At 45.2% G+C, this 13448-nt stretch overlaps 1 protein-coding gene across 2 annotated transcripts; it reads right to left on the bottom strand.

Moving 5' to 3' along the window:
* Window positions 1–319: 319 nt before the first annotated feature.
* Window positions 320–13035, bottom strand: Znf786 (zinc finger protein 786). 2 transcript variants are annotated; one of them, XM_021663219.2, is made up of 4 exons: window positions 12911–13035; window positions 9042–9168; window positions 5353–5508; window positions 320–3037 (listed from the first exon to the last, which is right to left on the bottom strand). In XM_021663219.2, exons 1-4 carry the CDS (start codon window positions 12980–12982, stop codon window positions 1032–1034), a joined length of 2361 nt encoding a protein of 786 aa, XP_021518894.2. In that variant the 5' UTR covers window positions 12983–13035; the 3' UTR covers window positions 320–1031. The 2 variants fall into 2 exon arrangements, with proteins under 2 accessions (XP_021518894.2, XP_060236072.1); XM_060380089.1 differs by lacking the exon at window positions 12911–13035 and adding an exon at window positions 12495–12860.
* Between the last annotated feature and the right edge of the window lie 413 nt (window positions 13036–13448).

Genomic DNA, 13448 nt, shown 5'->3' with positions numbered 1-13448 from the left:
TCCGTAACATCAGAGTTTAAAATAATAAAATTTAAAAAGTCCTTTCTGGGGGACTAGAGAGATGGCTCAGTGGTTAAGGGCACTGTCTACCCTTCTAAAGGTCTTGAGTTAAATTCCCAGCAACCACATGGTGGCTCATAACCATTTATAATGAGGTCTGGTGTGCTCTTCTGGTGTGTAGGCAACACGAAGAAAGAGTACTGTATAAATAATAAACAATAAATCTAAAAAAAAAGACCTTTCTGAATTTCTATAGTTCTACAACATTTGAGAATATAAATAATTCATATATTGTGATACCTCTGCTTTATGCTCTATGTATTCATTTGTCAGTTGGTTAAATATTCATTCTTGAGAAGCTCACTTAGGCTCCAAATAGCATCTCCACTCTGGAACTCCCAAATCTCTAGCCACTGACTCAATTCCCAACTCAAACTCTCAACATTTTTTTTTTTGTTTTGTTTCTTCAACTGAGATTATCAGCATTTTCTTAGGGTATACTGCACATTAATCATCAAGAACCCCAAAGAGAAACTTACAACATTCGCATGAAATTCAGAGAATTCATCTTGTTGGTTTCAAAATACATGAATCAAAAGCAAACCACAAAGCATTATCACGACAGACATAAAATTCACTGTGTTTAACCATTTATAATCATACTCTGCAAAGAACAAAAGCGTAGAATTGATATTAAATAGACTGCCCCTTTTTAGCTCTGACAGTGGCACTAGAGGGATTTCCTCCTGGTTTAAGATGGGACTCTTGAACTAACTGCATTTGGATGAAATGCTCCTAACGTGGTAGGAAGAACAAATACCTCTTTTTACCGAGGTAAAGGAACCATAACTGGTGGTGTTCCAAATAATAATAATAATTCTTCAGTTTCTCATTTTAAATTTGTATTTTTTTTTTTATCAAAGTAGAGCCCCTCTGTCCAAACCTCACTTTCCAGTGGGTGTGGCCACCATTCTTCAGGCTGCCCTAACAACTGCACTGTACAGGCTCATGGAGTGTACGTCCCACCCAGCTCAGCTCCAGTCAGCCTCTATCATCGCAAACAGCTGGCTAAGCCTCTTCTTAACGTCAGGTTCACGGGGGACCTGACAGGATTTTGTGTGCACCCTGATGTGTTCAGCTAGTTTGGACTTATAAATGAAGCCCTTCCCACAGTCGCCACAGGCAAAGGGCCTGTCAGGCCTGTGGATACGCTGGTGTCTGAGCATGTGACCCCTTTCCCGGAAGTTTTTATCACATTCAGGGCAGTGGAAAGGTCTCTCGCCTGTGTGCAGGCCCTGGTGGCTGAGCAGCTGGGCCTTCAATCGGAAACTCTTGTCACACTTGGGACACTGAAAAGGCTTCTCTCCCGTGTGTGTCCTCATGTGTTCCACGAGTTTAGAGTGTTTGGCAAAGCCCTTCCCACACTGGCAGGAGAAGGGCATCTGCCCGCTGTGCAGCAGCTGGTGAGCCTTCAGGTCAGCCTTCACGCGATAGCTCTTCCCACACTCCGGGCATTGGAAGGGTCTCTCTCCAGTGTGTAAGCGCTGATGGCTGAGCAGCTGCCCCTTTAGGCGAAAGCTCCTGTCACACTCAGGACACCGGAAGGGCCTCTCTCCACTGTGGACCCGGAAGTGCTCTGTGAGCTTAGACTGTCTGGTAAAGCCCTTGCCGCACTCCCCGCAGGAGAACGGCCTCTCCTTGCTGTGGGTGCGCTGGTGGGCCTTCAGGACTCCCTTCAGGCGGAAACTCTTGTGGCACTCAGGACACTGAAAGGGCCTTTCGCCACTGTGCACTCTCAGGTGCTCGCGGAGCTTGCACTGATGGGTAAAGGCTCGGCCACACTCTCTGCAGGAGAATGGCCTTTGTCCACCATGTCGCAGTTGGTGGGCTCTCAATCGGCTCTTCAGCTGGAAGCCCGACTCACACACTGGGCACTTAAAAGGCTTTTCCTCCGAGTGCAGCCGCTGGTGCCTCAGCAGCTCTCCCTTTTGGCTGAAGTTCCTTCTACACTGGGCACACCGGAAAGATTTCTCCCTGCTGAGGATTCGGGTGTGTTCTGGGAGTTTGCAATGTTTGGTGAAACCCTGACCACACTTTCTACAGGACAGTAGTCTGTCCCCACTATGCACGTGTCGGCAGACATTCTTCAGGCCTCTCAGGCAGAGGAGCTTGTTGCTTTCTGGACAGCGAAAGGCTTTTTCTCCTGGGTGTGCCCTGCAGAAGCTGGCCTGCTTAGACCGTGAGAAGAAGCAGTTGCCACCTTCTGTGCATGAGCAGGGTCTGTCCTCACCTAGGATGCAAGCCTTCTGCTTGCTACCCTTGTGGCAGCAGCCCTCACAGTCCAGACTGGGGCCTGGCTTCTGTCCTGAGAGCACAATGGTGTCGTCTCTCCAGGAGGCTGGCCTCTCTTGGCTCTGCTGGCACTGGTGAACATTATTTTCCATTGGGAAGCTCCTGTCACATTTGGGGTGCTGGGAAGAATTGTGCTGGAGGCAGTGGCTTAAAGGGGTTTGCTCATAATGGAAGCACCTTTTGCATTTAGGGCACTGGGGTGGTTTCTTCCTTGTATAGACATCTAGATGTCTCACCAAATACTGTTTCAGGCAGAAGCTCTTCCCACTTTCAAGACACAAGAGGTCCCACTGCTGTTGTGCATCAGACTGTCTGCTGAACCTCTTCCAGACCCTACATGATGGGCTCTTGGAGTGGTCCTTTTGGTGCTTCACTAAGTAACTCTTCTCCCAAGACCTTTCCCCACAGACGGGACAAGAGTGCTGGGCACTCTGCCAAGGGGGAACCTTCTGCAAGGCGGGGAAATCCGGCACTCTGTGACTTGAGAGTCCTTCTCTTAGGGCAGCTGCACTGGAGCTGTGCATGACTGAATTGAGAGCCCCTTGGGCATGTGTTTGTGCATTTTCAGGACTGATGCCTTGGTCATGCCTGAGGGAAACATCTTCCCTTTCTCCTAAAACAAGTCCAAAAGCATTTAACTGGAAATGGCATGTAATTTCTCTTGACTTCACAGCTTGCTGGCTACCTGAAAATAAAAGCAAAAATTCAGTAAATCTTTTGTCTATCGCATGACTGAACATTATCACCAGTAAAGTTATTCATAAAACCTGTGGTGATTGGAGCATCCTGATCACATTAATCTATAAGACCATGATATGTGGTTCTACTTTATGACCAAAAGGCGCTCAGTAACCATTTTCACAAACTAAACTGAGAAGATCTATGTTATGTCAGAAGTGAAAAGATGAAAAAGTCTCAAAGGTAAGGCATAAGGCATGGAAACTGACTCTGTAGGTATGAATCTAATTTGCCCACTGTGCAAACCTTGCCAAGCTAATTACTTCTGGCTTGGGGGTCTTTTTCCTGTAAAAACAGGGAAATTGGGCAGAAGGGACAGCTAAGTGGGTTAAGAGTACTGACTGCTTTCGTAGAAGACCCAGGTTCTGTTTTTAGCACCCACATGATGGCTCCAATTCCAGCAGATTCAGCTCCATCTTCTGTCCTCTCTGTGTACTGCATGCACACAGAACAAATACACTCACACAGGCACACACCATACACATAAATAATAAAACAAACTATTAGTGTTTTGTTTTGTTTGACACAGTTTTTTTTTTTTAATGTAGCCCAGGCTGGATTCAAATTCAGAGAGAGCTGCCTGTGTCTACCTCCCGAATGCCAGGATTAAAGGCATGTATCACCATGCCAGGCATAATAAAATAAATTTTAAAAAGTTAAAAACTAGGAAAACAGAAGTGCATAAAGAGGCTTGTGAACAAGTTAATGTGATATACTGCATACTGCGTCCTCCATAACTGCCAAACAGTATTACAGCTGCAAGAACATCAAACGTTCCATTTTATAAAAACATTCTTCTTGGAGTCACAATGTGACAGTGGCAATAAGATCCTAACAGAGCTCTAACAAATACCACAGATATACTTTTTGGCAGAGCAGAATGGCAACAGAAAAGTGATCAGCACCAGAGGCTCTTTAAATGTAGTCTTATGGGGCCAGGCTACATTTCAAGTTGGCACTAGAACTTGGCAGTGTTGTTCATGTGTTCTGGTTTTGCAAGCACGAATGATGCAAGAGTATAGGGGTAATGAAGGCTTGCACCACAGTTCTAGAAAGCTACTGAGGTCAGTGTGTGGTAGGGCCAGATTCTCCGAGAGGTCACCTGGGAAGGTAAAGCCTAGGTTCCAGTGCAGACCCAAGACTGTTAGAGATGCCAGGACTCAGGGGAACTGGCCCAAAAGAGAGTTCATGTGCACTATAGGGACAGAGATGGAGAGATGGAGCTTCTCAAGGCCAGCGGAGCCCAAATGATTCTATCATAAGCCCCCAATGAGAGGGATGGAGCTGCAGGGTTTAGTGTTCACCCTGTTGGATGTGGGTCCTGCTTTGGTCCTCTGTCCCATTCCTTATGTTTGGAATAGGAATGGTTCTGCCATGCTATGTAGGTGGGTAGCATGCAGCTTCTCTTCTGATATTATAGGGGCTCACAGCTGAGAGACTGCCTTGGTCACAAAGATGGGGAAAGCCAACCTCAGTACGAGAACAGTTTCCAGTAACGACTACCTCAGCACTGTGTACATTATTCCCTTCAAACACTACATCGTAGGTTCTTATATTTGCTTCATTTCATACACCAAGAGTTTACAGACATTAACCTGCCCAAAGTCACTGTGGTGGTATGAATGGGAAAGGCCCCGTAGACTTACATATTTGAGCACTTGGTCCCCAGATGGTAGAACTATTTAGCAAGGATTAGGAGGTGTGACCTTATTGGAAAAGGTGTGTCACTGGGGTCGGCTTCCACACTTCAAAAGTCCTTTTCCAGTTGGCTCTCTGCCTCTGCTTGTAAACTGGAACACAAGCTCTCAGTTACTACTCCAGTGCCATGTTTGCCTGCCTGCTGCCGTGCTCCTTGGCATGATGCTTTCTTTTACAACTTGTCTTGGTCACGGTGTCTTTAGCATAACAATAAGAAAGTGACTGTGACCATCTCCTAGAAAAGAAGCGATCAGACTTGGGCTTCAGAGTTCACATGCCTCTCCCACTACGCTTTACTGCCTTTCTCTAAAATACATGCAACAAAAATCAGCCAAATAGGAAGGAAATCTGCATGTGATGTGTTTAGGTTAGGACCATGGTTTCTTTTTTTCCTTTCTCTCTCTTTTTTCTTTTCTGAAACAGGGTCATATAGTTATACTGTATTTGAACTCATTATGCCAATGAGGATAACTTTGGGTTCCTGCATCATCTCCCAAGTGCAGGTAACAGCTGATGACAGGTGTCCACCACAACATTTGAGGATACTAGGGTCTCAATACTCACTCTCAAGTGACGGTTCCTCAGTAACTCGATGAGCGTGTACATCATCCACAGAGGAGCAACCCCCTTTCTCCAGTTTCTGCTTTCCTCCCGGGCGGCCGAACAGCTCTCTCCCAAGTTCAATCCAGGATATTAGTTCTGGTTTGGGAAGTCCATTATCTGTACGGAGAAGTCAGACAGGGTAGTTTGGCCTGAGTGCTACAAAGCATATAACTCTTAAATTTCTCGAAATCTACTTGTGGAACAATCTATGAGGTCTCAGCAAATAGAGTATAGGTTTTTATGAAGAGAAACACAACGACCCACCCATCTACCAGCACTTCTGGCCTGTTACGCCAGCTGTGCCATCTTTCATAGCCTCCACAGGAAATGACTCCAAATGACTTCATATTTAACTCAAAAACAAAAGGGCAAATGCTTCATCATTATTATTATGACTATTAATATTATAAGATCTTACGATGTCTAGATGAAGCTGACCTCAAACTCACAAAGGTCTGCTCTTCCAGAGGATCTGGGTTCGGCTCACAACTGTTTATAACTCCAGAGACAAAATACTCATGAACACATTAAAAAAAAAAAAAGAAGACAGGGAAACCCTGTTTCAATAAACAAACAAACAAACAAACAAACAGACAAAAAACCTTAACTCACTGCAATGAACATAAGCAAGCAAAGAAGCGTGGACATAAGTATATACGATAGGACACATTGTGACACAATACAGCTTCCACAACAAGATTTTTTTCTCTTTTGTGGGAGAGGTTGCAATGGCGGAGGGCAGGAATGAGGGGATGGAGAGACAAGTGGGAATAGGGTACATGATGTGAAATTTACAAAGACGCAATAAAAAGTTTAAAACTTTATAATAGGAAAGTAGAGATGCAAGCAACCACATGGTGGCTCACAACCACCGGAAATGAGATCTGTTGCCCTCTTCTGCTGTGTAGGCACAGGGCACGCAGAACATTATATATATAATAAATAAATAAATCTTGAAAGAAAGATAGAGAAGGCTCCAGACGCAGTGGCACCCGCCTGTGATCCCAGCACTCTGGGAGGCAGAAGTAGGTGGATCTCTGTGAGTTCCAGGCCAGCCTGGTCTACAAGGTGAGTCAAGGACAGCCAAGGACAGAGAAACCCTATCTCAGAAAGGAAAAAAAAAAAAACAAAACAAAAAACCAGTAGCTATGCTGTTCTGATTAAGCAGGAGATACGGAAGAGAATGTAGGAGAAGGAAAGGAATTATCTTTAAGGAGTTAGATGATATAAAGTTAATAGAACATGTATATTTTATTTTTATCCCTTAGATGCCTGTTCTTTTTCTAAGGAGAGACAGAAAGGCCTATGGACCCAGATGGGAGGGGAGGTATGGGGGAACTGGGAGGAGTAGAGGGAGGGAAACTGTAAAAAGAGCCTATCTTCAGTAAAAGGGCGGAAAAAAAGACAAATTTAAATATATATTAAATTCAATCTCTTTGAATCCTTTTAAAATTAATCTAGGGGCTGGAGAGAAGGAGAATGGATAAGAGCACTTGCTGCTCTTTTAGAGGATCAGGGTTCAGGTCCCAGTACTCACATGGCAACCCACCACCATCTGTAATTCCAGTTCTAGAGGGATCTAACACCCTCTTCTTGCCTCTGTGTATGCTGCATGCATGTGGTACACAGATATACATACAGGCAAAACACTTATACACATAAAATAATAATAATAAAATTAAAACTATTCTGGCACACAAAGTTAGCAAAACATAATCTATATATTTAAATATATTATTTTAAATTATAAAACTATCCAGTAGACACCCAGCAAAAAACAATCAAAATCGGGAAGGTGGAAAATAAAAGGGGGATGGCACAAGTAAGACAATATTTCATTTTCCATTAACTGACCACTACTACTAAACTTAATAGATCAAGAATGGCTGTTATCGTTTTTTTGTTTTTTTGTTTTTTTTCCGCAAAGGAAACTGCTTTACTAATGAAAACAGAAATGGTTAAAAGCACCTGCTTGGAGCTGGAGCAATGTCTCGTGGTAAGAGCACTGGCTGTTCTTCCAGAGGACAGCGGTGCATTCCCAGTGCCCACATGGTGGCTCATAATCACCTGTCACTACAGGTGCAGGAGATGCAACACTCTCTTCTTGCCTCCTTGGGCACCAGGCAGGCATGTGGTACACAGACATACATGCAGCAGAACACTTGTACACATGAAACAGCAATAAAAAGCCAAACAGGAACCTTTTGTCTTTTATTGTATGCTTCTCTAAACAGGCTAATTTTTGTGCATGATTTTGTATGTTGGGTGGGGTTGCAATGTCATGTATGTGAAGTCAAGAGACAGCCTTGGGTACCGGTTCTCAGGACACCTTCCACCTTTTAAATTTTGAGACAGGACCTGTTGTCGGCCTGAAACTTTGCCACGTAGATCAGGCTAGATTGCCTTCAGTCTTCCAGGGATCCAGACCTGTCCAGACCTTCCACCTCACCCAGCAGGTGTGTGCCACGGCACCCATCTTTTTACTCGTTTCAGATGTAAATTTGGGTTTTCATGCTGGCAAGATGAGTGCTCTACCTGCTTCCCTACTGAGTCATGGCTCCAGCTCCAGGCTCATTTTAAAATTCATTTGATAAATGAGAAAAACTAGCCAGGCAGCTGGGCATAGCCATTTTTTTTAACAGTTTTTTGTAGCCCTGCATGTCCTGGAGCTCACTTTGTTACCAGGCTGGCCTCAAACTCACAGGGATCCACTTGCCTCGGGCTCCCAAGCTCTAGGATTAAAACGTGTGCACCACCGTGTCCCACAAATGTGTAGCTGTGCAGCATGGGCTAGCCTCAAACTCTTAACCCTCCTGCCTCTGTCTCATCAGCATATCCTCCCAGGGTGCGCCCGCACAACTGGCTGCCAACATACACCTTTCTCAAGGAACCTTATGAGTTCAAGGCTAGGTTGGTCTATATAGTGAGCCAAGACAGCTTTAGCTATATAGTAAGTGAGCCCTTGTCTCAAAAAGGTATAAAGAAGCAATAACAGCAAAAACAACAAAACCACCCCAAAACAAGAACCAAAAGGGGCTCTAAGTGTAAGTCTGTGGTATAGCCCCTGCATACATGCGAAGTTCTAAGTGTCATCTCCAGAATCACACACAAGAAGAGGAGGGATGATGATGATGATGATGATAGAACCAAAGAAGAAAAAAAAAAATCCATTCAGTCTTAGCCACTCTTAAACACCTCAATGTGCACTTTTCCAGAATCACACTACATGCAAGACCATTAGTTTCTTGCAGTCTTTACCCTACCGGAAAGCTGCAAGGAGGCCAATTTCTAGGTTAAGGCACACAAGTACTTTATGGGTTTGAGGCAGGTGTACTTCTCAGTGGAAATTCACGCAATCTCAGAGTAAATTGTGATGGGAAAGGTTTTAACATATATCTCAGCTACCTCTGACTATGTGATATGACAGGGTACCTTAAATACCCTCCTGTCTGCCCCCGAGTAAAGACTGGTGATGTGTGCATTAATATTGACAAAAACAACCAAGGGCTAAAAATAAAAAGCCTTTCTGGGTTAGTATCTAAGCAATCTTGCTACCTTATAAGAGTCTCAAGAGACCAGGGGGAGGGAGGGGGAGGGACTCTCAGAAGATCCACTTGCAAGAATCACCCCAGAAACTGAAAGCTCCTTACCTAGAGAGACTAGAGTCTCATAATTGGTTCTCATGACATGCTTGTAAAGTTCCTTCTGCCAGGCCTCTAAATGCTGCCATTCTTGCTCAGAGAAGTAAATGGCCACGTCTTCAAAAGTCAGCGGTAACTGAGGTGAAAGACAGACATAATGCGTGTACAGTCAGGGTCACTACAAGTGACTCCAGTTCATTCTCGTCATTAATGTGAGACTCATGTAGCAGACAGCTGTTTTTTTACTCAGCAGTCTCTTCCACAGAGTGATGTGTGGGCTGGAGAGACGGCTCAGCAGTCAAGAGCATCGAGCACCCAGGTTTGACTCCCAGCTCCCATGTGATGGCTCACAGCCATCTGTAACTTCAGTACCAGGGAGCCTAATGCCCTTCTGCTCCCCACAGACACTGCACACGCATGGTGCACAGACCCACATGCAGACAAAACACCTACACAAAAAATAAAAATGAAGGAAAGAATTCAATTACATAAATAAGCTAAACTATTTGTTTCCCCCAATCTACTCATGTGGCTCTGCTATCACCACTACACCCATCTCACATGAGTCTTCAAAATGTATATCTGTATGTATGGGATGGAACATTCTCTACAAACACAAAACCAAGTCAGTGTGAAACTCACACTGGGGTAAATTACATTATATTCCATAAGGAGACAGAGCCCAATAATGGGCATACACACCCTGTTTCTTTCCTCTCTAAATTTTACTTATTTTTTATTTTTTTATCTTAAGGCAGGTTCTCACATGCTAGGTCGGCCAGGACCAGCCTAGATCTCACAGAGATTTACCTCCCCCTGTCTCTCCAGTGCTGGGATTAAAAGACATGCCATACTTGGCTTCCCTCTGTAAATTACACACAATGCTCTGATGTGTTTCCTTATTATCAGCACTTTTAATTTTGTGGAATAAAGTCTAAACTGGAGCATTTCTAAATCAAAGGGTATAAACAACCTGAGTTTTAAAGCATGTATGCGTGTATCTGTGTGTGGAGACTGAACTCAGGACCTGCACATGCTGGGCAGCTTCCCTACCCTTGAGTGACATCCCTAGCTAAGAACTGTTTAGTGTTTGTGGCTGTCATGGTGGACTAGAAAAACAGATACTTGCTGAAGTTCATAATTAGAACTATGTGCATTATATATTTGTTAGTTGAAAATACTCTCCTTGGGAGCAGAAGAGACACAGCATCCGCTACTCAAATTATCCAGACGCTGTGGGAACCCAGCCACCTCCCACACTCCCCGTGGGCCCCAGTCACAGCTGTCCAAAAATTACTACTGTACTCATGATGGCCGCAGGGAAGTTGTGCCTCCCTCCATCATCACGTCCTCACAAAAGGCCTTGGTGTGCAAGACAGCGGAGAGCTCTGCTGTGGCAGCCACTGAGAAGAAGGCAGTGACTCCTGCTCCTCCCATAAAGAGGTGGGAGCTGTTCAAGGACCAGCCAGACCTGTGACCCTGCCCTAGGTTACCTTGCCATGTCCCCGGGGCCACATGACTGCTTTTCCTCCTTGGACTCTCTCTGGGGAGAGCGAGACCTAATTTATAACAAATATATCAAGGAAGGAAGGAAGGAAGGAAGGAAGGAAGGAAGGAAGGAAGGAAGGAAGGAAGGAAGGAAGGAAGGAAGGAAGGAAGGAAGGAGAAAATACTCTCCTTACGTGACTGATCCCACACCTTACTGATTTGGGGGATAGAGGGTTTGAGACAGGGTTTCTCTATGTAGCATTGGACCCGCTTTGTACACCAGGCTGACCTCAAACTCAAAAGAGATCCACCTGCCTCTGCCTCCTGAACTCTGGGACTAAAGGCGTGCACCACCCCCAATCCTGGCTCTTACTGATTTTTTAAACCTAGTTCAACTTCATTTGTTATTGGTATATGTTTGTTTTCTATGGATATTAACGTATGTATTATTTCAATTTTATTTTAAGTTTATATTCATCTTTTTGTTAAAGTCAAGACAGTATTTAGAGCTGACTTTTCAAAAGTCTTTTGATTCATTGACATTTAAATAAAAAACCCAATATTTTAAATTAATGCAAATTACTTGTATTATAACATTTTCTTAAAACAATAATTTTGTGCTGGGTGTAATAACAAGTGCTTTTAATTACAGCATTCAGGAGGCAGGAGCAGGTGAATTTCTGGATTCCAGGCCAAGCTGGTCTACAAAGTGAGTTCCAGGACAACCAGGACTACACAGAGAGACCCTGTCTCAAAAAAACAAAAACAAACCTACTAATTTCTGATGTATTAAAAAAAAATGTCATATTTGCTTATGTTCAGTTTCTTCTGTGAGAAACACAAGATTAATGGTTCTCATTCAGGACCATTAGCTCTCCATGGAACATTAGGCAAAGCCTGGAGACAGTCTTGATTGTAACAATTTCAGATGTGCTATTTGCATTTAGTTGTTATCAGATAAGAAAGCACAGCCTAGTCCCCACACAAAAAATTATCTACTCTTCTATACTAATAAATGTGTTCACATACCCTTACTTTCTGTATAGCTTTGGCTGTCCTGGAACCCTCTCTGGAGACCAGGCTGGCCTCAGGCCTGGAACTCATGAGATCCACCTGCCTCTGGAGATTAAAGGCATGCCCCCACCACTGCCCAGCACCTTCACTTTTCTTAATATTGCCACCAAAGTGCAAGAGTATGTATTCCGGTGGTTCTGGAAAAAAAAAAAAAAAAAATCAAAGAAAAGCGGTAAAGTTGTACTTGGTTTTGGTTTTTGAGGCAAGGTCTCACACTCCGGGTCTGGCTGGCCTGAGTCTTGCAGGAATCCTTCCCAGTGCCAGGTCCAGCTTCAAAGTGTTTCTTTAGAAGAAAAGTGAAAGTTTCCCACTTTCCCACGTTAAAAAATAAATAAATAAATAAATAATCTGTACTAAATTGGCTAAAGTTTGTACCAAGAATGAACCTTCAACCTCTGAAACTGTAAAGATGATGACAGCAACAAAACTCATGCCAGTTTTGGCGTCATAATTTAAACTGCAAGAGTTCCACAGCAATAGTGTACTGGTCAGTGCTTGATTAAAATGGTAAAGTATTACATCAGAGCTTCTGCTACACTCCACGTTAGGCATCTGCGGGGTTAGTTAACATGTCCTCTGGATTAGGGAGGACTGCTGATTTTCGCAACTGAGCCTTATTATCTATTTTGAATAGATTCACAAATAGCTATCATTTCGTAAAACTGAAAAGGATTTATGTACTAATTGGAAAAATGTTTTGTTTATTTTTTCATCTACAGGAATGGCCATCTTCCATTTACTCAAAATTCTGTTTATGAATATGCTACCTGTCTTCTACATAGTTAATTCTGAAAAACTCTACATTTGTTAGGAATGTACAGAGTGCTTTATTCCAGCCTTATTTAATAATCAAGAATGCTTATCAGAGCAGTTAGAACAGCATAATAAAACGATCCATACCCATTTACACCCTGATTTCAGCAAAACACGAAATAATCAAACAGAGCGTGCTCCATGCAGATTTTACTGTCCTTTTCTCCCCTCCTAGCGTGAGGTCCTTCACTCAGAAATTCAACGTGAACGCAATGAACGCCCGTGCGGCTAAATTATGGCCTGGTTACCCCGCAGGACACTGCTGCAAGCCTTCGGAACCCCGAGCCCGAGGGCGTTTGCTCTGTTCGCAAGACAAGGCTGTGAAGGCGTAGCCTGACGGTGGCGCAGGCGACCGCCGCCGCGGACCCCGGGGACCCTCCGCCGCGGACCCCGCTCTGCAGGCGACCGCCGCCGCGGACCCCGCTTTGCAGGCGACCGCCGCCGCGGCACGCGCAGCCCGCGGTCCCGCCCAGCCCTGAGCCCGGTCCGCGCGGGGCCCTTACCCTAGCGGGTCCGGCCATGACCAGCGTGGACGCGCCCAGCCCGAGCCCCAGCCCCGGCGACACCGCGGTCATCCGATCCGCCCCGACCCGGGCCACCGCCCCCACGCGCCCCAAACCCAGCGCCAGCCGGGACCCGGGTGCGCTCTGCCCCACAGCGCCCCCTGCGGGCAGGAGGAGCGGAGCGGCTCCGCGTTGGAGCCTCACGGGCCGCAGCCGCCTTTTCTCTGCAGTGACAAAAGAGAACACAGGAGAGGGGAGGGAAGGCCGAGACCTCCAGAGCGGGTCTGCGGCAAGGAGTGGGCTCACAAGGTCCATCTTTGAAGACGGGGAGGTGGAGACAGACTGGCAAAAAAATGGCCCGGGAAAGGGCCACCCCTCGGAACAGGTTGCCACTAGGGAAAGGAGGTGCACCTGGCCAGGGCCAGAGGTGCGTGTTTTGCCATAAATCCTGTCCAGCCGTAACGAGAACCTTCCACTGACCTCAGCATGAGCGGAATTTCCTCCCTTGACCAGAGAAGCTCTTGGAAATGAGGGTGGC

This window comes from Meriones unguiculatus, chromosome 3, assembly GCF_030254825.1.
Source record: "Meriones unguiculatus strain TT.TT164.6M chromosome 3, Bangor_MerUng_6.1, whole genome shotgun sequence".
NCBI lineage: Eukaryota > Metazoa > Chordata > Mammalia > Rodentia > Muridae > Meriones > Meriones unguiculatus.
Note: the sequence above shows the minus strand (reverse complement) of the source record. Positions and strands in the feature narration are given on the sequence as shown.

Excerpts from the sequence above, each read along its gene's own strand:
- Znf786 (XM_021663219.2), bottom strand. The coding sequence starts at position 12,982 with ATGACCGCGGTGTCGCCGGGGCTGGGGCTCGGGCTGGGCGCGTCCACG. Across the intron at positions 5,509-9,041 it reads TGAGACTCTAGTCTCTCTAG|ATAATGGACTTCCCAAACCA; the intron begins GTAAGGAGCTTT and ends TTCTCCGTACAG. Across the intron at positions 3,038-5,352 it reads TGAGGAACCGTCACTTGAGA|GTAGCCAGCAAGCTGTGAAG; the intron begins GTGAGTATTGAG and ends TTTTATTTTCAG.